The 22331-nt window shown below is 61.0% G+C and overlaps 4 protein-coding genes across 4 annotated transcripts in view; 2 read left to right on the forward strand and 2 right to left on the reverse strand.

The window, feature by feature from the left end:
* Positions 1 to 22331, forward strand: part of CCL26 (C-C motif chemokine ligand 26) — a 185248-nt gene that overhangs the window by 159183 nt on the left and 3734 nt on the right. The gene's annotated exons all lie outside the window — the stretch shown is intronic.
* NSUN5 (NOP2/Sun RNA methyltransferase 5) lies at positions 112 to 3496 on the reverse strand. Its single transcript, XM_056108258.1, has 10 exons — positions 3402 to 3496; positions 3184 to 3306; positions 2896 to 3070; positions 2689 to 2797; positions 1746 to 1884; positions 1543 to 1658; positions 1053 to 1231; positions 539 to 749; positions 318 to 458; positions 112 to 241 (listed from the first exon to the last, which is right to left on the reverse strand). The coding sequence occupies exons 1-10, from the start codon at positions 3492 to 3494 to the stop codon at positions 127 to 129; spliced, it is 1401 nt and encodes a 466-aa protein (XP_055964233.1). The 5' UTR covers positions 3495 to 3496; the 3' UTR covers positions 112 to 126.
* Positions 6521 to 12087, reverse strand: TRIM50 (tripartite motif containing 50). Its single transcript, XM_056108232.1, has 6 exons — positions 11689 to 12087; positions 10133 to 10228; positions 8974 to 9204; positions 8868 to 8890; positions 7714 to 7838; positions 6521 to 7125 (listed from the first exon to the last, which is right to left on the reverse strand). Exons 1-6 carry the CDS (start codon positions 12085 to 12087, stop codon positions 6521 to 6523), a joined length of 1479 nt encoding a protein of 492 aa, XP_055964207.1.
* Positions 18427 to 21694, forward strand: FKBP6 (FKBP prolyl isomerase family member 6 (inactive)). The gene is made up of 7 exons (XM_056108233.1): positions 18427 to 18538; positions 18759 to 18848; positions 19202 to 19404; positions 20060 to 20179; positions 20378 to 20572; positions 20682 to 20791; positions 21604 to 21694. The coding sequence occupies exons 1-7, from the start codon at positions 18433 to 18435 to the stop codon at positions 21692 to 21694; spliced, it is 915 nt and encodes a 304-aa protein (XP_055964208.1). The 5' UTR covers positions 18427 to 18432.

The raw sequence follows: 22331 nt of genomic DNA on the forward strand, positions 1-22331 counted from the left end.
CCTTGATAAGTCATTAAGAATAAAAAAGGAAAACTGTGATCTGTCGGAGACCATGTTCTTTCTGCCTCTTTATTGTCGTCGCCAGAACACTCAGCACAGCGGGTGGGCCGTGGAGGCTGGTGCGTGTTAGGGGCCTGTGGGTGGGGCTCCGGGGGCAGCTCTCCGACGCCTCTTCCTTCTCTTTGGGGCTGGGCCAGGCTCAGCTCGCTCTGGAGGTGGCACTTCTGCAGGGGAGTCTGGGCTACAAAAAAAAACTGAGTCAGCTGCGCCCCGTGTTTCCATGTTTCAGCCCCTCCCAGGCAGACCCCACCACTCACCTGGGCACCTCCACACGCTCGAATACAGCAACAAAGAAGCCTCCGGTGAGAGTGGTGTCAGGGGAGGCCCGAAGGCAGTGCTCGGCGCCCGGAAAGGTGCTGAGGCCTCGGTGTGGCCAGGAGGGCAGGGCTGGAGCGAGCCTGGAGGGGAAGGGCAGTGACCGTTGTGGGAGGGGCAGCCCCCACCCCACCAACCCAGACACCTGGAGACACCCCAGCACCTGAAGGCCCCGGCACTCTGCTGCAAGGCTTCTTGGACCACGTCTTCATTCTCCTCCCGGCAGAGGGAGCAAGTGGAATAGACGAGGCGCCGCAGGGAGGGGAAGGAAAGCGCGTGGCCCAGAGCACGCTGCTGGAACCCCGCCAGGGCCTGCAAGCGTTCCCTGCTCGGCCCGCCTGCCCCAGGCTCCTCCAGCTGTCGGCTCAGCATCCCTGCAGCACAGGATTGCCCATCAGGACGGGAACCCTGGTCCAGGGCTAAAGAACGGTCAGGCCTGCATCCAAGACTACAGTATTCTCAGCCCCAACCCCCTTAAGAGTAGCCTAGACCACCACTTCTCCACTGGGGGCTACAGGTAAGAGTCGTGTGAATGGGCGGGGCATAGCACAAGAGTAGGGAGCCAACAGGTAGGCTGTAGGGAGGAAAGGTGGTTGGGAAGGCGCCCGCGGTCAGAAACGGTTAAGAAACTCGGCCTCAGATCCTGGGGTCTGCGAGCATGCTTCCCGCCTTCTCACCAGAACCACTGCAAGAAGGGTCCAGCAAGATGTACTGGACCTGCTGGTAGCGCTGGTCTGAGGGCGGCACGGACAGGAAGTCCTTCTCAGCAAGCTCGCAGCAGGAGACTCCAGCCCGGGCCAGCAGGGTGGCCATAGATGCCAGCCTCTTGGCATCCAGGTCAAAGGCGAAGATTTTCCTAGGGAAGAGGGCAGGCACGGTGATCAGAGAGCCCTGTGACGTGCAGTGTCAGGTCAGGGCACACAATGCCATATGACCTACCAGCGCCTGGTGGCAACTGGCCAACCACCCTACCGCTCAGACAAAAAGTCACACCTCACACCTCAACCCACTGAGAAGCTTAGCTTGGGGCTACCCAATGAACTGCCCCCATCCAGAAGGGCAGACTGCGCCTCCCGCCGCTCTACAGCTAACGGGTTTGTGGGGCGGGGGAGGGCTGGGGGCTGTCGCTGCATCAGAATTCCCCCTTCCTCTAGCCACTGGACTCACCCTTGGTTCTTCATGAGTGCAGCCAAGTGACTGGTCTTATTCCCTGGGGCTGCGCACGCGTCAATGACCTGGGAACCAGGAGGTGGAGCCAGCAGCATGGCTGGGAGACAGCTGGCCTGGCGGGGTGTGGATGGGTGAAGCAACACCAGCCCAGCCTCATCCCCACCCCCATCCCCACCCCTCTTCCAGGCCACCTTCCCTACCTTGTCTTGCAGGATGAGGTGCCCGGCTTGGTACAGCGGGTGATCGTGCAGATCAGTCTGGGCAGGAAACACAAGCAGCTCTGACAGCAAAGGGTCCAGAAGAAAACACTTCCCTCTGAGCGCCTGGAGGTCCTCGAGGCTGCGGGAAGACCACTGGACGTTCTCCAAAGTGAGCCATGGCAACACACCAGGTCAGGGACATGTTTCATGGCACCTCCCTTGAGCTGTTCCTCTGAAGACAGCGGGGGCTAAGAGCGCCTGCCCTGCAAGCGGAGTTCACTCCCCGGTGCCACTTGTGCCCAGTCCAGGCCTGGCTGCTCCACTTACCTCCTCAGCACGTACAAAAGGAGAGGCTACCCTTGTCAAGCACTCAGTAACAATGATGGGCAAAACTGCCAGTCAAGCCCAAAGCTCACAGAGCACTGGGAAAAAGCAGAACCTCTAAATCAGGCCTGAAAACATGCTTCAGCTTTGTACCGGAACTCGGCCCCTGCATCCAGAAAGGGAGACCTCAGACTCAGTAAAGACCTGGTCCTGTTGGCCAAGATGAGCTCGGGAGAGCCCCCACTTCACACCTACTAGGATGACCACACCAAAAAGACAAGAAGTAAGTTGTTGAGAGAAGAAACCCGTGTGCTGCCTAGCTGACAACATAAACTGCTGCTGTCAGAACCGGAAATAGAAGGGGAACCCCGGCACAGCGCCAGCCCTGAAGGATAGCACAGTGGTAGGACACTGGGCTTTGCGGCAGATGACCAGGACTTGATCCCTGGGCAGAGCCAGGGGTAAGCGATGAGCACCACGAGGTGCACACAAAAAAAGAAATCGGTGTTTAAGAAATGGGGGGGGAGCAAGTGGAAAGGTTAGAAAACCCGCAAGACCAAACCACCCACCTCTCATCCCAGATACCGGGGTCAGCCCGGGCGATAGGCTTCCCACTCACCCAGAAGCCCGACCCTGATAGGTGAAACCTTGTCTCTTGAAATAATCCACAGCATCATCACTGCAGGTCTTGAGCGTGTTCACGCGCACGAACCGGGGCACCTGAGAGGCTGAGAGGCCGGCCAGGGTCCATGAGCGGGCGGGCGGGCAGGCGCGCGCGCGCCCCATCCTCTGCCCACCCGCCCCCCGCGAACGGCTCCTGGCTCACCCGCGCCCGGCCTGGTGCCCGCGTCCAGCAGGTCCTCGTTCCGACTCACACCTCGCTGCACCTTGAGGCGGGCCAGCTCGGCCTTCAGGCGCGCCCGGTGGCGGTCCAGCACCGGCTTCCATCTGCCCCCGCCCCCTCGAAAGCCTCTGCCCAGCAGCAACTCGTACACGAGCACCTGGGCACGGTGGGGTGGGGGGAGACGAAACGCAGGCGGAGACGGTCAGGTCAGCCGCGGGATCCCGGCGCACGGGGCGGCGGCGCACCCCCGCCGGCGGAGGGGCCCCTCACCTGGGCCAGGTGCGGCCGCAGCTTCTTCTCGGCGCGGAGGAGGCCGGCGCGCTCGATGACGGCGTCCAGCACCGAGGCGTAGCGCTGCGCCTCGCACACCAGCGCGTACAGCTGCTTCACGTTCTGCGCGGCGCGGGGCAGGGGCAGGGTCAGACCCCGGGCCACGGGCCCCGCCCCCCACCCACCCACCGCGCCCCTGCCCGCCCCCCCCCCGCTACCTGGAAGCGGCTGGCGTACACCAGCCCCTTGATGGAGCCCTGCCGGCTCTCCACGCCCGCCAGCACGGCCGCCGCCGCCGCGTACAGCGCCATGCTGCTCCACGCCGCTTCCGTTTCCGCGCGCCGGCGCGGCCCCTTCCGGGTCAAAGGGCGCGGCGCTCCGGACCCGGAAGTGCGGCGGCCGCGCGGGCGCGTGCGAGGCCCGGAGCCCCCAGCCCCGCCTCTGAGCCCCTCTCCCCGCGAGTTTGCGCTTCTGATGGGCCTCGCGCGCGCTCGGCCGCCCTCGCTCCCGTGTCGGGCGCCTCGCTCCTACGTGCAGGCCTCGTTGCTTGCTGGTTTCCGCTCGCTTTGGGCCAACGACGTGCCACTGGGGCTCTGGCGCCTGTTTCTTGAGCGAGTCGCCCCTCCCCCCAGATGATAGTGACCCTTTAGCGTGCTTAGTGTTGTTTGGACCACATAGTGTGCTCCAGGTTGTGTTTTAGGTTTTCTAACGTAAACGGGACAGGGGCTAGAGCACGTGTCTTGCACACCGCCACCACATTCGCTCCCTGCCACCCCAAGAGTGACCCCTGAGCACAGAGCCAGAAGGAAGCCCCCAGCATCGCCCGGTGTGCCGTTAAAGCCAACAACACTGAAGAAAAACCCCCGCACACTGTAGTAGGAAGGTTAAGTTACTTGCCTGGTTCCATCCCCGGCACCAGCACGGTACAGGGTCGCACCCCAACACGCACGGGTAATGATGGCAATGATCCGAACGCCCCTCAAAAACAGAAATCCCTGCGACTTCATGTCTGTCACTTAAATCCGCTTAGGACCCGCGGGAGTTGCCTTTGTGCTTTTCTTGCAGTAACCACGGGTCCCTGTGACTTCAGCATATCAAGCGTTTGGCGAGGTGGCTCGAGTTTACAGTAAAATTGCTTTAACCCGGAGCAGGAGAGCTGGTGCAGCGGGGAGCACCTGCTGCATCCAGCTGGCTGAGATTCCATCCCTGGCACCACCTATGGTCCCCCTGAACACTCAGGAGTGATCCCTGAGCAGCACAAGATGGTTGTGGTCCACAATACAAAGTTCAGCCTATTTGGTGCTTGTTGGGAAGGTCCCCACCCCCACCCCAGGGACACCCCCCCACCCCTCCCTGCCCGCCCCTTTTCCGCTGTTCTCAGCATCTTCCCTAAGGCCATTGGGCTTGATTCTGTCTTCCCAGCTTCAGCCCTGGCCCCTCCCTCCCCGGCCAGCCTCTTCCTCCCTGCAGATGAGCCAACAGCATCACCTAGGAAGCCACCAAAGTGGACAGGCCTGAGAGTCCCCCCCCCACACACACACACACCCCTTCCTTTCTGTGGGTCCCTGGGAAGGCCTTCTGTTCGGTGTCTCCACACTCCTCTCCACAATGACTCCCCCCCTCCATGGGTTTCTCATGGGGAGACAAGAAAGATGGCAGGGACCCTGCCCTTCTGCCCATGCTGTGGGAAAGACCTATTATTTCAACCCGAGGGCACTGCTGGTGTTGACCTTAGTCATCTTGCTGAGGAGTGTCTCACTTGGCATTTCTGGGGGGCTTTCCCCATCCCACGGCCAGGATTTACTCCCAGCAGTGCTGAGGGGAGGACCTGGGGCTCAAAGCAGACTCTGACTTACAGAGCACACACCCCAGCCGGGCCCCCACTGAATATTTTCATTACCAAGTGGCTCCTCAGTCCTGGTGCTCTCTCCAGGGGCCTGTGTGTAGCCCCCCTCCTCAAAGGTGGAGTCGCTGCAGAAATACTTTGGTGCTCTGTAGATTTGTCTCGTTTCCCGTGTATTTAGTTTGCCCTTTTGGCCGTGCATGTGTACGTGAATGGGCGTGCGTGTGTGTATTTGTGTGTGTGTGTGTGTGTGTGAGAGAGAGAGAGAGAGAGAGAGAGGGCAGGAGGGAGGGAGGGAGAGAGAAAGAGCTCTGCTGTGCCCCCCCCCCCCCCAGGTCAGGGAGAGCACTATCAGCTACAGAGTAGGAGCACTGAGGAGATGCTGAGTGTGTCCACCCCTCAGCCACAGGCCTCCTTCTCCTCCGTCTGGCCACCACTGGCTTCTGCTTTGCAACAGCTGCATTTTCTTGCTGGGAACGGGTCCACCTAGCAAGGTTCTTGGGGGTAGAGCAGCGGCCAGGGGGCTGATGGGGATCCATCCACAGACCAGATCAGATCCACCTGTCCCTCTAACCCAACCCCCAAGCTGGGCTGCTGTGGATGAGGAGGGATGGAGTTTTGAGGTCACACCGGTGGTGCTGGGGGACCTACTCCCAGCTCTGTGTTCGGGAGCTCTCTCCAGTGATGTTTGAGGGATTTGAGGTGCTGGGAAGCTGAGCCACAGCTTCCTGCATGGGATACCTTTGCGCCAGCCCTGAGCCAGCCCCGTGGCTGTCAGGAGTGCATTTTTTCATGAATTTCTTTATTGTCCTGGGGCCACACACAGCAGTGCTCAGGACTGACACCTGGCTCTGCACTCAGGGGTCACTCCTGGTGGTGCTCGGGAAACTGTACGGGATGCCGGGGATCCAGCCCGGACCAGTCACATGCAAGGCATAGGCCCTCCCTGCTATACGGTTGCTCCAACCCCTGCAGGAGCTCGTTTTTTCTTTTTTTTTTAACTTTTTTTTTTTTTTTGGCATTTTGGGTCAGACCTGGCAATGCATAAGGGTTCCTCCTGGCTCTGCACTCAGGAATTACCCCCTGGCGGTGCTCAGGGGACCATATGGGATGCTGGGAATCGAACTCGGGTTGCCGTGTGCAAGGTCAACGCCCTCCCCACTGTGTTATTGCTCCAGCCCCCAAGCTGGCTTTTTTAAAGACCTGAGCTCAAAATTGATCTGTGTACAATAACACCCGGACAGGTAGGCAGCCATTGGAAGAGAGAAACAGAGTCAAGTTTATTGTCCTTCAGACGCACAGTGAGGGGGAGGGGACACTCCGCCCCTGCGAGAGGACCGTGGTGGGTTGCACAAGGACAGTGGCACCTGGCCCTGGTGTGGGCACAAAGGTCTCTGGCCCTTTCCTCAGTCTCCTGAAGTATCTCCAAGACCCTCCCCGTGCAGAGGAGACGAGGGGTCTGCTCCTGGGGGTCAGCGGCCCGTGCCCCAGGTCCTACGGGCCAGCAGCCACCTCCTTGGTGGGTGGTGGGGGGGCAAGGCGGCCAGGCCCGCTGGGCGGGGGCAGCACCAGGGGCAAGGAGTTGCTGCCCCGCTCGTGCCAGCAGGTGTCCAGGATGGGGTAGAGCTTCCCCTGGAAGTCGGCCTGGAAGGTGTAGAGTGGCCGCAGGTCATCAGGCCGGTCAGCGTCGAAGAAGGTGAGTTCCCCGCGCTCGTAGTGCAGGTAGATGCCGATGCGGTGTGGATGGCCAGCGACAGGCAGGGGCACCCGCGGGCAGCCGAAGGCCTCATAGCCCCGGCCCTCCTTCAGGCCCAGCAGCCACACGCCCTGCTCCGGGGACTTGCACAGCTTGCCCTTGCGGCTGGCCGTGCCCTTGATGACCCCCAGGCGCCAGTGGCTCTTACTGCCCACCACCACCTCCCAGTAGTGCCGGCCGCACGAGAAGCCCCGGCTGGCCAGGACGCACGTGCTGTAGTCGAAGCGCTCGGGCGGGCCGGCCCCCCGCTGCGCCAGCAGCCCGCACTGCACCACCGTGTTTCCCTTGGACAGCTCCAGCAGGGGGTGGGCGGTCGCGGGGTCCAGCTTGAGAGACTCTGGGGCTGGAGAAGATTTGGGCAGGAGGGGAGTCAGCAGTCCCAGGCCACAGCGGACCCCAGGACCCCATCTGCCTTCGCCTGGATCTGCCTGAGGGGCCAGCACAGCACAGCTCCCTGGAGGGGGATTGCCGGTGACCTCCCCCTTCCCATGCACAGAGTGCTCGGCTGGGGGTTTGGGGACTCCAGCCTGGGAACACGGGCTTGGCTCTGCAGGGTTTGGGGAACCGCACCAAAGGCGGATGCTCTTTGCTGTCCAGAATCTGTGCAGAGCTAAGCCAACCGACTGAGCTCTGCTCACTGCTAGTTTTGCTAGCACCCCAAAAGTGCAAGCACACCTCACTGCCCACTCCAGGGGCCAGAGCCAGGGTGTAGGCTCAGACGCTTGGCTGGCACATGACCAACCCGAGTTCAAATGCCAGGCAGCCCAGATGGTCCCCCAGTCCTGCCAGGAGTAAGCCAGGTATCTCCTGAGTGTAGCCAGGTAGGGTCCGAAACCAAGCAGATGCTTGCCCTGTCCAGAGGGAGGAGGGACCACCCCCTTGCTCTCTCCCCATGACCTCCCATGTCCCCTCTCCATGTGGGGGGACTCACCTGGTAGCACCTTGCGGAAGAGGCGTTTCCACACCGTCAGCTTGATGTCGGCCTGGTGGAGGCCTGGCCGGAAGGAGACAGGGCTGAAAGTGCCTTCCAGGGGCCGTGCCTGCAGGAGCTCTGCTCTGGGGGGGGGGGGGGGGATGGTTCCATGTGAGGGAGCTGCGGGGATCCTGCCTCCCCGCCTCCCACCAGGGGTTTCTCCTGCACTCCGCTCCCCCAGCACTCAGCAGCTAGGGCAGCCACCTTGCCCCTGAGCTAGTGAAAAATGTGTCTTATTGGGGCTGGAGTGGAGAAAGCACTTGCCTTGTGCATAGCCAACCCAGGTTCAACCCCCAGCATCCCATAGGGTCCCTTGATCCCTGCCAGGAGGAACCCCTGAGCATCACCAGATGTGGCCCAAAAACAAAACAAAACAAAGTAACGTGCCTTGTGGCCCAGACCTGCTGACTCGGGGTGGTCCCTACCTCCCCTTTCCCTAGAGGTGCTCCAAAATTACCCTCCAGGCTCTGGGAATTGCTTCCTCTGTCATGACCCTGGCACCAGCCCCATGCTGCCACTTAGGTTCCCGGCTTAGCACTCGGCTCACACACCCTTTGGGGTGTGTTTCCCCAGGGCCACACCCAGCAGTGCTGGTGGGGGGGCAGGGGAATGTGGTACCGAAGAGTCCACATATCTCTGAGGCCAATGCCTGCTCCCACTCCTCTTTTAAACCAGTGATGCTTGCCAGACCATCCCAAGGTGGAAGGGAAACAGGAGAAAACAAAATCCTCCCAAGCAAGGTTGGGGAATGTTCTGGAACCACTAGGGTGTCTGGGACAGAGACACAGGTCCAGCTGCCCCTCAGGCCTGCCACCTGGCTCAACCCTTTTATCCCCCACCATGCATCTCCCCCTCCTCCCTTCAGCAGCTGGACCCATGGGACTGTGGGAACTCACGGAACGTTCTGGTGTGTGACCCTGTCACTGGCTTGTGTCAACTGTGCAGTCTCTGCCACCCGCCCCAGGCTCCTGTCCTTGGCTCACTTCTGCTCTAGGTGGTTGCAGGGACAGGGATGAGGCCTCCTGCTGGGCCCGGACCTCCCCACCCCAGCAGCACCCGCTGGACGTGGGCAGCTGCTTCGAGACCACTGGAGCCCCCTCCCGGCCTGTTACCTGGAGGTCAAGGAGTGGTACTTCTGCAAGGCGAGAGAGAGTCAGGTTAGGCCAGGGGAGGGGCCTCGGGCTCCGCCAAGGGGTCTCCCCAGCCCATCCGTCTCACCCGGATGAACTCGTGGTAGCTCTCATTATTAAACTGCTCCAGCACCCGCTCAGCCTGGCCCAGCCGCTCCTGAGCCCCCCGAGCCTGCTCCAGCTGCATGTCCAGGGAGGCCAGCAGGCCGCGCGTGTGGCCCTCCACGCTGCCCAGGCAGCGCGCCTTCTCCTCGTCCACCAGGTGGTGCAGCTCCTGGAACTCACGCCGGATCACCCAGCCGAACACATCCGACTCGTTCTGGAAGAGTGTGGACGTGCGTCACACCTGAGCACCCAGAGCTCAGGCCTTCCTGACTGAGCAGCCACTGGCCAGGGTGTCCACCTGTCCCCAGAGGCCGGATGTGCAGGGACACGCACGCGTTTTGCTTGATGTCACACAGAAACTCACCAGGGGCCGAACAGAGCCGGGTGGGGGTGAGCCCCAACCACGCCCTGCGTAACCCTGAGTCTGGCTCCGTCACCGGGAGGGAAACCTCGGACTGGGGGGGGGGGGCCCTGCAGGCCCTGTTCTGTGCCCCGAGACTCCCCTCCACTCGGCATGTCAAGGTCCCCAAGACTCCCCTCCACTCGGCATGTCAAGGTCAGGGATATGAGACGGGCGCGTGAGGTGTGCCCACACTGTGGGTGTTTACCCAGGGACCAGGCGCCCTGTTATCTCGGCCCCAAGGGCACGGAGGACACCCACGCTCCCACACAGACAGGCCTGGCGCTGACTTGGAATCCCCTGCAGGGATTTGGGTTTTTTTTTTTTTTTTTTTTTTGCTTTTCGGCGTTTTTTTTTTTTTTTTCACACTTGGCGATGCTCAGGGGTTACTCCTGGCTTTGCACTCAGGAACCACTCCTGGCAGTGCTCAGGGGACCATATGGGATGCTGGGAATCGAACCTGGGTCAGCCGCATGCCAGGCAAACACCCTACCCGCTATGTTATCACTCCAGCCCCAGGGATTTGGTTTTTGATTTTTTTGTTGTTGTTGTTTTGTGGTCACACCTGGCAATGTGCAGGGCTTTGCGCGCCTGGTAGACTTCCATATGGGAATGGAACCCTGGTCTGCTGCGTGCAGGGCAAGTGCCCTCCCTGTTGTCCTGTCTCTCCACCTCCCCCCTCCCCCACAGAAGGTGGGCCTGAGAGGGACAGGTCAGGGGCTGGCTGGCGCCGGGCACTCACCATGATGCGCGTCCTGTTGTTCACCAGCCTGGCGATGAGCTCGTCCACCTCCTTCTGCTCCTGCTTCAGGTGCGAGAGGAGTGCGGCCAGCTCCTCCTGGGGGAGGTGTGGCTGTGAGCTGGCCCAGGAACACCCCGCAGTGCCCCTGGTGCCCCGGGCCAGCTCAGACGCTCCCGGGCCCTCCCCGCAGAGGGCAGAGACTAGAGCGTCCAGAAGGTTCCGTGCATGGGGCAGGGGAGGGGGTGGTATGCGAGAGGCTGTGTCAGGGTTGGGGCAGGCTCCTGCGTAAGCCCCAGGTGCTGGGGGCAACTCCAGCCACACCCCGAGCCCCCCCACCTGCCCTGCGTGGAAGACTGTTCAAGCACTGAGCCCAGCAAGTGTCTGACGGAATCCCGGGGAAGATTGGTGGGCAGGGAGGTCTGGGGCCAGATCATCACAGGCAACTCCCCACGCTCTGCAATAGGGCGGATCCCCAATCCCCTCAGCTGCCCTGGCCCCAAGTCGGACCCAGCCTGAGGGGTGGGTCCCCCAGCGCCATGTCCACTGCTGATGTGTCTGCCACACGCCTCTATGTCCATTGCACCCTCTGACCAAACCCACACTGTGGGTTCCTGCCCACAGTGTGGCCGCCCTGCTAGCAGCATCCACGGCAGCAGCCCTGGGGGTCGCCCCTCCCCTCTCTGGTCCAGATCGAGGACCCTGCAGCTGCAAAAGGATGTGAAGAAGGGGTGGGTCGCATCTCCCGTGGCCTCTGTGAAGTGACACAGGCTACGTTCCACGTGGCCCGACCCCCAGGCCGGCGTGCTGCAGGGTGCCACTCCCGCACAGGGTCCTGGCACCCAGCACCTGCCCACCCACGCCTCTCTCGCTTCTTCCTGTCCTCTTCTTCCCCCCCCAAAATAAGTGATGAGTTGCTGGATCTGAGACAAAAAATTCACATTTTCGGGGGTGGGGGGAAGTGGGGAGGAGAGGGGCACACCCAGTGTTGTCAGGGGTTACTCCTGGCTCTGTGCTCAGGGATCACTCCTGGCGCACTCAGGGGACCCTAAGGGATGCCCCGGATTGAACCTAGGTTGGCTGCATGCAAGGCAAGCGGCCTCCGTGCTGTCCTATCGCTCCAGACCCAAATCGTGCATCTTGACTGGGACTGTGACCCCTGCTGACCGCGGTGACACGGATATTCTGGGGAAACAAACAGCGTCCCTAGGGACTGGGGGATGCAGCTGCAGCCTTAGCTCACGCCCTGGGGTTCAAACGCCGGCACCCGCCGGGGACCCAGTCATGGCCACACCCACAACCAAGCAAAGTCTCCGCCCCCCAGATTCTCAGGAGCCAATCAGGAGAGCTGGAGCCTGCAGGCGGGCTGAGGGAGAAGGAAAGAAAAGCACCCTAGGGATTGTATGGTCCCCACCGGGAGGATGGGGACCCCCAGCCCGGCGTGGTGGGGGACTGGAGCAACTGCTCCCCGCCTGACAGATGGGTGCCCACTCCCCAGATCTGCGCCGGGCCGGGGGGGGGCATGCCATCCCGCCCCCCCAGCAGTGCCGGGAGCTGACCTTCATGCGGCTGTAGGCAGTGGACACGGGCGTGACGCGGTGCTGCTGGTGGGGGCCCAGCAGGCCGCAGAGGCCGCAGATGAGCTCCTGGTCCTTCTCGCAGAAGAGGCTGAGCGGGTTCCAGTGGTGCGGGCACACCTTGGGCTCAGGGTCGCGGGGCCGCCGCAGGGTCTCAATCACCCGTGCCAGCGAGATGTTGGGTGGGCAGCTGTCGCTGTCCACCAGCTGCCGGCACACGGGGCAGCGCAGCTCGGGGCCCGCGTGGCAGGACAGGGACAGCAGGCAGGCCGTGCAGTAGGAGTGGCCGCACTGCAGCATCAGGGGCTCGGTGAAGACCTCCAGGCAGACGGGGCACTGCAGCCGCGCCTCCAGCTCACACACGCTCACCTGCCAGGCCATGGGCTGCCACCACCCGCAGCTGCGGGGATTCAGCGGTGAAGGACAGAGCCGGTGCCAGCCACCACCGGCCCCGCTCCTGCTTCCTCATCTTTATTTACGTTTGTTTTTTTACCATGCCCTTGGTGCTCTGGACTCACTCCTAGCTCCATGCTCAGAAATTACTCCAGGGGCCGGTGCGCTAGCACAGAGGGGAGGGTGTTTGCCTCGCAGGCGGCTGACCCGGGTTCGATCCCTGGCATCCCATATGGTCCCCTGAGCACTGCCAGGAATAATTCCTGTGTGCGGAGCCAGGAGTAACCCCTGAGCATCGCCATCGCCAGGTGTGACCCAAAAAGCAAAAAAAAAAAAAAAAAGGAAATTACTCCAGGTGGGCTTGGGGGGGGGACCATATGGAGTGCTGGGTATTGAACCCCAGTGGGCCATGTGAAAGGCAATACCACCTATCACCTTGACCTTCTCCATTTCTTTCTTTCGTTCTTTTTTTTTTTTTTTTTTTTTTTTTTAGATTTTTGGGATCACATCTAGCGATGCTCAGGTGTTATTCCCAGCTCTGCATTCAGGAATCCTCCTGGCAGTGCTGGGTGGACCATATAGAGGTCGGTTGACTGCGTGCAAGGCAAACACCCTCCCTGCTATACTATTGCCCTGACCCCCTCCACTTGGTTTTGTTTGGTGTTTTTGTGCTTTGGCGGTGTTTTAGGCTAACTCCTGACTCTGCACTCAGGAATCACTCCTGGAGAGTTCAAGGGACCATATGGGGTGTTCTCATGCAAGGCAAGTGCCCTACCTGTTGTACGATTGCTGTGGCCCCATTTTCCCCATCTTTAAAACAAAGGACTTGGACAGAAGCATAGACTTTGCATGCAGGAACCCCAGATTCAAACCCTAGAACTCATGGGCCCCCACAGCCCTGACCCGCCAAGCACTGAGGCCCAAAATCAAAAAATCAAATGAAACAAAAATAAGAACAGGGTGGGGGTGGGGGTGGGGGTTGGGGCATGGGGAATGGTCACCTGGAGATATATAATTCTACAATTCTTTTGGGTTTGTTTTGTTTTGTTTTGGGGTCAAACCCAGATCTGCTTACTCCTGGCTCTGCACTAAGTGCTCAGGGAACCATATGGGATTCCAGGAATCAAACCCTGGTCAGGTGCGTCCAAGGAAAGCACCTTACCTGCAGAACCTCCAGCCCCTACATTTGTCTTATCTTTTTTTTTTTTTTTTTTTTGCTTTTTGGGTCACACCTGGCAATGCACAGGGCTCTGCACTCAGGAATTACTCTTGGCGGTGCTCAGGGGACCATATGGGATGCTAGTAACCAAACCCAGGTCAGCCGCATGCAAGCCAAATGCCCTACCTGCTGTGCTATTGCTCCAGCCCCACATTTGTCTTTTTTTGGGGGAGTCACACCCAGCGATGCTCAGGGGTTATTCCTGGCTCTGCACTCAGGAGTTACTCCTGGTGATGCTCAGGGGACCATATGGGATGCTGGGAATCGAACCTGGGTTGGCTGTGTGCAAGGCAAACGCCCTACCCGCTGTGGTATCTCTCCAGCCCCACATTTGTCTTTTTAATCGGTCCTCCTAACCATCTGGGTCTGGGCACTTGAGCTGCTCCCCACAGTGCTCAGGAGCCCACCAGTGCCAGGGCTCCAGCGGGAGGCCCAGTGCAGGCAAGACTGCCAGTTTCTCCAGCCTTCTCAGCAGTCACTTGGTCTTAAATATTTTTGGGGGGGGTGCAGGTGAGCGGCACACCTGGCAGTGCTCAGGGGTCACTCCTGACTTTGTGCTCAGAAATTACGCTTGGTGGTGCTCCGGGGGACCATATGGGATGCCGCAGATTGAACCTAGGTTATCTGTGTGCAAGGCAAGTGCCCTCCCTGCTGTACTAATGCTCTGTCCTTAATCTTATGTTTCTCTGTTTTTCCCTCTGCTTGCAGGTAAATGCTCTGGGGACCCCCAGTGGGGTGATTTTGGTGGTGCCGGTAGCTCCAGCCCCAGAGCTGGGTGGGAAAGCCATGCCAAAGACCCTCGGCCTTCTCCGTTAGCTCAGCATGGCCAGCGGTCACGCAAAGGGCAGTTACAAGGGAGCCCAGAGTTCCACCCATAGCCCTCACAGACCCCCGGCTGGCAGCCTTCACTGCGGACACTCCCAGATAGTTTTTGGGCAGAATCCTACCTGGGAAACAACCCCAGGTAGGGAATTGGGGAGTCAGGGAGGATGGTCCCCTCAATCAATCTACTGGAGGAGTAGCAAAGTGCCGGGGTGGGCGCGGGGAGCCCCTGCTGCAGCCTCTCCCCAAGGGGGCTCTAAGCCAGTGTTACCCACCTGATCTGCAGGACCTCTTCTCCCCAGGAGGGACCAGCAGCTCAGAGATCTCGGGGAGGCAGCCGGCAACTGAACCCTACTGGGCCCCACGGCGTTCCTCCGCCCCTTAACCAGCAACACCCCCGTGCAGCCGCAAGGTCACCCAGAATCAGGTGGAGACGGGGCCAGTCATGGGACCCGCGTATCTGATAACAGCAATACTCAGGTACCCGCCTTGGCTGGGAGAGAGGAGAGGCCGGGGGGATCCTGCACTGGAGACCCCCAGGAGGAGTGGCTTTGTGCACCATCCTTTCCTCTGCAGTTTGAGGGTGTCCCTGTGGGGGAGTTTCGTGCAATGCCACTTTTCAACAGAGGGGTTAGTGACCATTCTCTGACCCGCACTTTCTTTTTTTTTTTTTATGCTTTTTGGGTCACACCCAGTGATGCACAGGGGTTCCTCCTGGCTCTACACTTAGGAGTTACTCCTGGCGGTGCTCAAGGGACCATATGGGATGCTGGGAATCGAACCCGGGTCGGCCGCGTGCAAGGCAAACGCCCTACCTACTGTGCTATTGCACCAGCCCCTGACCTGCACTTTCCGTATGTTCCCTCACTCTTCTTTGGGGGGGCCTACACCTAGTTCAGTCCTCGGGGAACCCTGCGGTGCTGGGGATCAAACCTGGTGCCCCTACATGTGCTGCTTTTTCTTTGTTGGGGTTGGGGCACACAGGCTGTGCTCAGGGCTTACTCCTGACAGCAACCGGGGACACTGACAGAGCTCAAGGGAAATTCTGCTACGCGGCGGTCGAATCCAGTCAGCCCTACCCACTGGACTATTCGGCCATGCTCAACTCTTCATCCTCTTCCACCTCTTCCTCCCCCTCTTCCTGATTTGGGGGCCTCACCAGGCAGTGGTCAGGGATCACTCCTGCTGGCGCTCAGAGGACCATATGCAGTGTCAGTGATCAAATGTCTGCCAGGGACAACTCCTCCCTGACTCCTATCCCGAGAGGTTAGTGTGGCTGGTTGGGAATTCCAGGCGGGACAGTCTCGTCCTCTCTGACCGCCCTTCCTTGGTGTGAGTTGACAAGAAACTGTGTATCAGGCATTTCAGAGGCTTTGAAGTTCAATGGCATTAGGGGACAGAGTCAATATTATGGTCACAGAGAGGTTTGGTGGGAAAGTACCAGCTAAAGACAGCGTGGGGGAGGGGTGTCTCAGGGACCACAGGCCTCAGCACCTCATGGTCCCCAAAGACCTCAGCACCCATGCTGGCAAACAGGTCTCCACCCCAGGGGCAAGTGAGACCCCAGTCTGGCAAGGCTTCTCCGTCTCTTCCCTCTGCAGTTGTCATAGCGATGGCGGTGGCAGGCGATTAGGGTGCTTGCTGGGAATTGAACTTTTTTGGGGCACACACAAGGCAGTGCTCAGCGGTGACTCCTGAATCCATGCACTGGGTCACTCCCAGCAGTGCTTCTGGGTCCGTGCAGGGTCAGGGAGACCCTCCGAGCCCCTAGCTACCCTCTGTGCCATCTCCCGGGTCCAGAACTGCATTTTCCCTTCTGGGTGCCTGCACCCGGCTTAGCAGTGTTTGCATCTCTGGCTCTGCTGCTCACACAGGAGTGTGTGTGTGTGTGTGTGTGTGTGTGTGTGTGTATTGAATTGTGGGGCTTGTAGGGATCACACCCTGTAGCTGGGGTGTCCACATGCACAGGCGACTGTGCAAAGGCCCTGGGCTCACAGCAGAGCTGTCAGACTTACGTTCAGTGTGTGTGTGTGTGTGTGTGTGTGTGTGTGTGTAGCAGCACCCAAGACAGAATGCGAGACCTCAGACCTGCGTGGCCTAAGACTTCTCCAGTCGCTCCTCTTCTCCTCTCCTCCTCCTCCTCCTCCTCCTCCTCCTCCTCCTCCTCCTCGCAGTGCTTAGGGATAGTCTGGTGCTGTACTCAGGTGCCAGGGATTGAGCCTGGTGTGCCACATGCAAGCCTTAACCCACATGCTGCCTCTCCGGCCCATGCACTACGTTCTTCCAGTAAGACTAGCTAAAGAGCGCAGAGATCCCTTCCCAGACCTGTTTTATGTCATCCGCCTTGCCGGCAAGTCTGAATGAAGTGAGCTGCACGGCTGGAACCAAGGGCCCAAGCCACCCGAGGGGAAGGTCACACGAAGACCAAGGATGCTCCAGGAATAACCCGTGCTTAGGTAAAACAGCACATTGCTCTTTCAGCTGCCCAAGAGAACACTGTTTTAACCGTTCAAGGCTAACCACAGACATCTCTGGCTTCTATACTAAAAATTTTTGCTTCCTTGCTGAAGAGAAAGCTGAGTGATGCAGCCAAGCAGAATGTGATAAGGGATGTTTTAACATCTTGCCTGACTTGAGTTGGGGGCTGCTCATTGCGCTGATACGCTGGCTCTCAAGCTCGGCGGCCCCTCTGCAGGTTAATAAGGAATCCTCAATTTTGCTTACAAGTGTGTTCCATGGGCTCGCTCCCTCACCCTGCATCACTGAGCTGGGCTCTGGCAACTTGGGAATCGAGTGACCAGAATGTGGGTCACGTGATCAGAGAACTGGGTCACCTGGTTGGAGCCTGGGGTTGGAGACGGTCAGAGCAAATGCCAGGTGATTTCACGAAATGGTAAGGGAGCAACGGGAAGCCAACCACGGGGTTGAGAGAGAGGAAGCGGCTGTGAGTGCTTTGCTGTGCCCCTGAACTTGGGGCGGGCCCTTGGCTTTGAGGAGAGCTGGTCCAGGGCCCAGAAAGCCAGTACAGCAGTGAAGGCACTTGCCCAGCATGAGGCTGACCCCTAGGATCACCCAAGCACCACCAGGAGTGACCGGGGGCACAGAGCCAGAAGTAAGTCTTGAGCACAGTCAGGTGTGATCCCAAAACCAGACCAAAAGGAAAAAAGGGAAGAAAAGGACCCCCCCCCCAAAAAAAGGGTTAGAGAAAGAGCACAGCGGGTAGGCAGTCGCCTGCCTTGCACACGGCTGACAGGGTTTCATCCCCAGCACCCCAGAGGGTCTCCGGAGCCCGCTAGGAGTGATCCCTGAGCACAGAGACAGGAGCAGAGCCTGAGCATCACCAAAACTAAAACACCTCATATAACTGAAAGTTAACAAAAAGGGGTGGAAAGTTCAGTTCCGAGGCGAGGAGGAAGGAGGGGAGGAGGAAGAGGGGCTTGTGCCGAAAGGCCACGCCCATCCCTACGTGCCCCACCAGGGTGGGCCTCCATACAGGCTCACGTGGGCCGCCCTGTGCTCCCGCCTCCTGCCAATGCTCCAAACGTGCGGGAAGCGGGAGCCACGTGACTTACCCTGCTGGGGGCAGGCGCCGTATGACCCACGTGACCCATCTCTGGGCCGCAGCCACGGGCCCATCTTGCCCCACAGCTGAACCCCTTCCTCTGGTGGTCCCTCCACGCGGCCAAGTCCACGCCACCACCTGAGCCCACTACAACATTTAAACTGTGGCCCCGCCCCCGTCGCCCTGCGCCCGCCCACCCCGCCCCCACTCCAGCTACCCCGCCCCCCACACCGCCCTGCTTCCTCCGGCTCGCCCCGCCCCGCCCCGCCCCGCCCCGCCCCGCCCCGCCGGCTTGCTCCGCCCACTCCCCCGCCCACACCACCTTGTCCCCGCCCATGCCGCCCCGCCCCACCCCCACCAGGCCACGTGCCCTGCGCTCCCTGGTTCTAGCGCGCTCGAGGACCGAGGACCGTTGCGGGCCGTTGGAAGAGGCATGAGCAGCTCCTCGCGGCCCGAGAACAGAATGCCACCTTGGGGGGCAGGCTGCAAGGTGAAGAGGGAGGGGGTGTCGTGGCCTTCCGGAACTCCCGGGATGACAGCGAGCCGAGGACTGGGAAGCCCGGCAGAGAGCCGGGCAGTGCGGGTGTAGACAGGGGGTGCGGGAGTCCCGCAAGGCCACACAGCGCCCCCAACCCGAGAGGGCCCGCGCGGGCGGGGCAGTGCTGGGGTGCCATTAGCGGGCGCTGAGGTGCACCGTCTCTCCCATCCCCCCCCCAAGTCGCCGTACCAGATGTTAAGTCAGAGGATGCTGGACATTTCGGGGGACCGAGGCGTGCTGAAGGATGTCATCCGGGAGGGTGTCGGGGAGCTGGTGGCCCCCGATGCCTCGGTGCTGGGTAAGGGGGTGCAGGCGAGCTTGCGGAGTTACCGCCCCGGGGGTGGGTGGCTGCAAATTTCTGTCCTGCTGTTGTTGGGGGCGGGGGAGTGCCCTGCTTTGAGCAGTGTGGACGCTTTCGAAGGCTCACAGTGCTCTGCTAGCCTCGGGGTTTGCAGAGAAAGCGGCGCCCGACTCCCCGGGGGGAGGTGTGGGTGACTGCTCTGCCCCACCCACCCCAGTGAAATATTCCGGATACCTGGAGCACATGGACAAGCCTTTCGACTCGAATTGCTACCGGAAAACGCCGCGACTCATGAAGCTGGGAGAGGGTGCGTGAGAACGGGGCTGGGAACAGGGGGCCACCGCGAGCAACTCCCTGCAGAGCCGAGCCCTTGGCACTGGCATGAGGTTGGGGGGGGGGCTCCCAGTGGGCCGCGTTATGCTACGGGGTCCCTGCGAGGAGCCGGCTCCGAGCAGAGCGTGAGCGCTCCAGAGCGGTCCCAGTTTCTGGCCTCAGTCGCCCCCCGGGTCTGAATGGGAGGCGGAGCGGGCCCGGATGGCATCTGTCCACCCCCAGAGCAGTTCGGGGCGGCGGCGTCCACGGGCGGTGGGGGTAGCCGGGCTGGGCGGATGGGGGAGTGTCCAGCAGGCGGCCCCCAGCGCCCGCCTCGCCACTTTGCAGACATCACGCTGTGGGGCATGGAGCTGGGTCTCCTGAGCATGCGCCGCGGGGAGCTGGCCCGGTTTCTCTTCACGCCCACCTACGCCTACGGGGCACTGGGCTGCCCCCCGCTCATTCCCCCCAACACCACTGTCCTCTTCGAGATCGAGCTGCTGGACTTCCTGGACTCGGCCGAGTCGGACAAGTTCTGCGCCTTGTCGGCCGTGAGTGGGCGCGGGTTTGGTGTGGGCCCTGCAGGCCAGGGTTGCTAGGGGCCCTATTCAAAGTTTTTACTTTTAGCAGCGCTGGGAATTGAACCCAGGCCTTAGGCATGCAAGAGCTGTTTGGGGATCACTGTCTGTCCCCTTCCCTCCAGGGCTCCTGGATATGGGGGGGGGGGGGCGGTCAAGCCCGTCCCACTTGGCTCCTCCATTGGGGATTTCGGGTCTCATGGTTGGTCTCACAGTTCCAGGGTGTGCCTCTGGTGCTCTGATTCAGGGCCCCCGGGTGCGGCCAGGATGTCTGCAGAGATGTCTGCAGGACACTGGGTTTGATCCCAGAACCACCTGACCCCCAAGAACCACTGGGGAGCAACCCCTGTGGATTGGCAACTGTGGCCTCAAAACCAGAGAATACACGAATGCAGCGAGCCCTGGGGCAGGGGCTTTGCATGCTGGCCCCCAGCACTGCATCACCCTGCAGCCCCCTGTGGATGTCCCCCTCACACCCCGCCCCAGCACCAATGGAGAGAGCAGTGTGGGAGATTCTGAGGTGCCGTGTGGAGCTGGAGTGGACAGGTCTACCCTGCAGGGACGCGGGGAGCAGGTAGGCCCTGGGATGGCAGCCCCGGGGCACTGGTGTCTTCCCCCTGACCCTCAGGAGCAGCAAGACCAGTTCCCACTCCAGAAGGTCCTGAAGGTGGCGGGCACCGAGCGGGAGTTCGGCAACTATCTCTTCCGCCAGAACCGCTTCTACGATGCCAAAACACGATACAAACGGGTATGGAGGCTGTGGGTGCTGGAAAGGGTCCTGAAGAGACCCCCGGCCATGGGCTTGGGGGAGGACTCGGGTGGAGCACTGTACTGGCTTCCACCCTCAGGCTGACCTTCTGGGGGTTTCCTTAGTGCGGCAGTGGGAAACGTGCCCTGCTGAGCTGTGTGCATGTGTGTCTGTGGTTTCTGCATACCTCCCCTGCAGGCCCTCCTGCTCCTGCACCGGCGCTTGGCGCCCCCCGACGAGCAGCACCTGGTGGAGGCAGCCAAGCTGCTGGTCCTCCTGAATCTGTCCTTCACGTACCTGAAGCTGGAGCGGCCCCCCATGGCCCTGCGCTACGGGGAGCAGGCGCTGATCATCGATCACAGAAATGCCAAGGCCCTGTTCCGCTGCGGGCAGGTGAGCAGGCACTGCGGGCAGGCACTGGCCCGGCGGGCAGGTGAGCGGGGACAGCATAGGTGGACGCCGGCCAGCCGGCGGCGGTGCCAGGGAAGCTCTGTGCCCACAGGCCTGTCTCCTCATGACCGAGTACCAGAAAGCCCGGGACTTCCTGGTTCGCGCGCAGAAGGAGCAGCCCTTCAACCACGACATCAACAACGAGCTGCGGAAACTGGCCAGGTGAGGGACCCCCGAATGGTGCAGGCCTGGGATGTGCTGCGTGAGCTAGCAGTGCCCCCTGGAGGCGGCTGGGTGAAGTGCTCAGTGTGGCTCCCCCTGAGAGGGGGGAAAAGCATCCTCCTGTCCCCCTGGGCTCAGCAAGGACACCCCTCAGAGGTGCGCCCAGCTCAAGTTCCTTGTTCTTCAGTCGCTCTATGCCACCACCTGAGAGCCTCTAAGGACTCTTACGTGGCTGCAGAGCGGGCCCAGTTCGAACTCACTCCTGCAGAGGTGCCCTGGAGAATGGGGCACTCTTGGGGGAGCAGCAGCACAGCGGGGTAGGTACTGGCCTTGCTAGTGGTACACCGAGGTTCAGTCCCCACACTCCATGGGCCCCCTGAATCCCACCAGGAGTGTTCCCTGAGAATCGCTGGTGTGACCCAAAACTCAAAAGAAAAAAATACACTTTTTTTTTGCTTTTTGGGTCACACCCAGCAATGCACAGGGCTCATTCCTGGCTCTGCACTCAAGAATCACTCCTGGCAGTGGACCATATGGGATGCTGGGGATCGAACCCGGGTTGGCCGCGTGCAAGGCAAATGCCCTGTTCTCTGTGCTATTGCTCCAGCCCCAAAAATACACCTTTGATTGGCAAAAAAATCTGTTGTCAGGGGCCCCTGAGTGGGAGGATCCTGGGCCAGCCCCAGCCTGGGACCCCAGGGCCCCACGCTAGTGCTGCGAGAGGTGTGTGTGTGGAGGGGGGCTGTGTACGGCTTCCGTTGTGGCCACCAGGTGGCGCTTCCCGCCCGCCTGAGCTGCCGCCTCTCCCGCAGCTGCTACCAGGACTACGTGGACGAGGAGAAGGCCATGTGCCACCGCATGTTTGCCCCGGCCAGCCACCGCCCTCGCGTGGCAGAAAACTGAAGGTATCGCAGGGGCCACCTTCCGGCCGTGGGAGGAGGTGGTGGCTTCCCTGATGGAGCGGAAGGGCTAGAAGCTCCCCAGCGACGTGTGGACACAGGGTGCAGAGCTGGGGTCTTGGGGTGTTAGGTGGGGATCCATGATCTTCCTCCCTCCCTCCCGGACAGGAGTGTGGGGTCTCCCGAGGGGCCACTCTGTCCCCCAAGTTTGTCACAAGAAAACAAACAGAAGGACAGAAGGCACCCCTGACTGCTGCCCCCCACCCCGGAGTCCCAGCACCCCAGTGGGCTCCTGTCTGGGCTCTTCTTGAATCCCGTGCCCCCGCCCCTCCCTCCCCTGAGGTGGCAGCTCCTGGCCTGCTGTTGGAGCCCCACCCTCCCGGGGAACCCATGGGCCTGAGTGCCGAGCCCCCTCCCCCGGGGCTGATACTGAGGAAGGTCAGTGGAAATCGAATCACCTGCACCAGCACCTGCTTGGCCGGGAGATAAGTCAGTTCCGTCGGGAGAAGGTCAGCGGGGACGTGGGGGATGGGGTGCCGGCCAGCAGCTGCGGGGCGGCCAGTGATAAGGCGCCCCCATGACCCCAGCTCGCCCAGGTGCTGGGAGCAGTGGAAAGGCCCATTGCCCCCTGTCCCGCGGTC

The sequence above is a fragment of the Sorex fumeus genome, unplaced genomic scaffold (genome assembly GCF_029834395.1).
Source record: "Sorex fumeus unplaced genomic scaffold, SorFum_2.1 ptg000199l, whole genome shotgun sequence".
NCBI lineage: Eukaryota > Metazoa > Chordata > Mammalia > Eulipotyphla > Soricidae > Sorex > Sorex fumeus.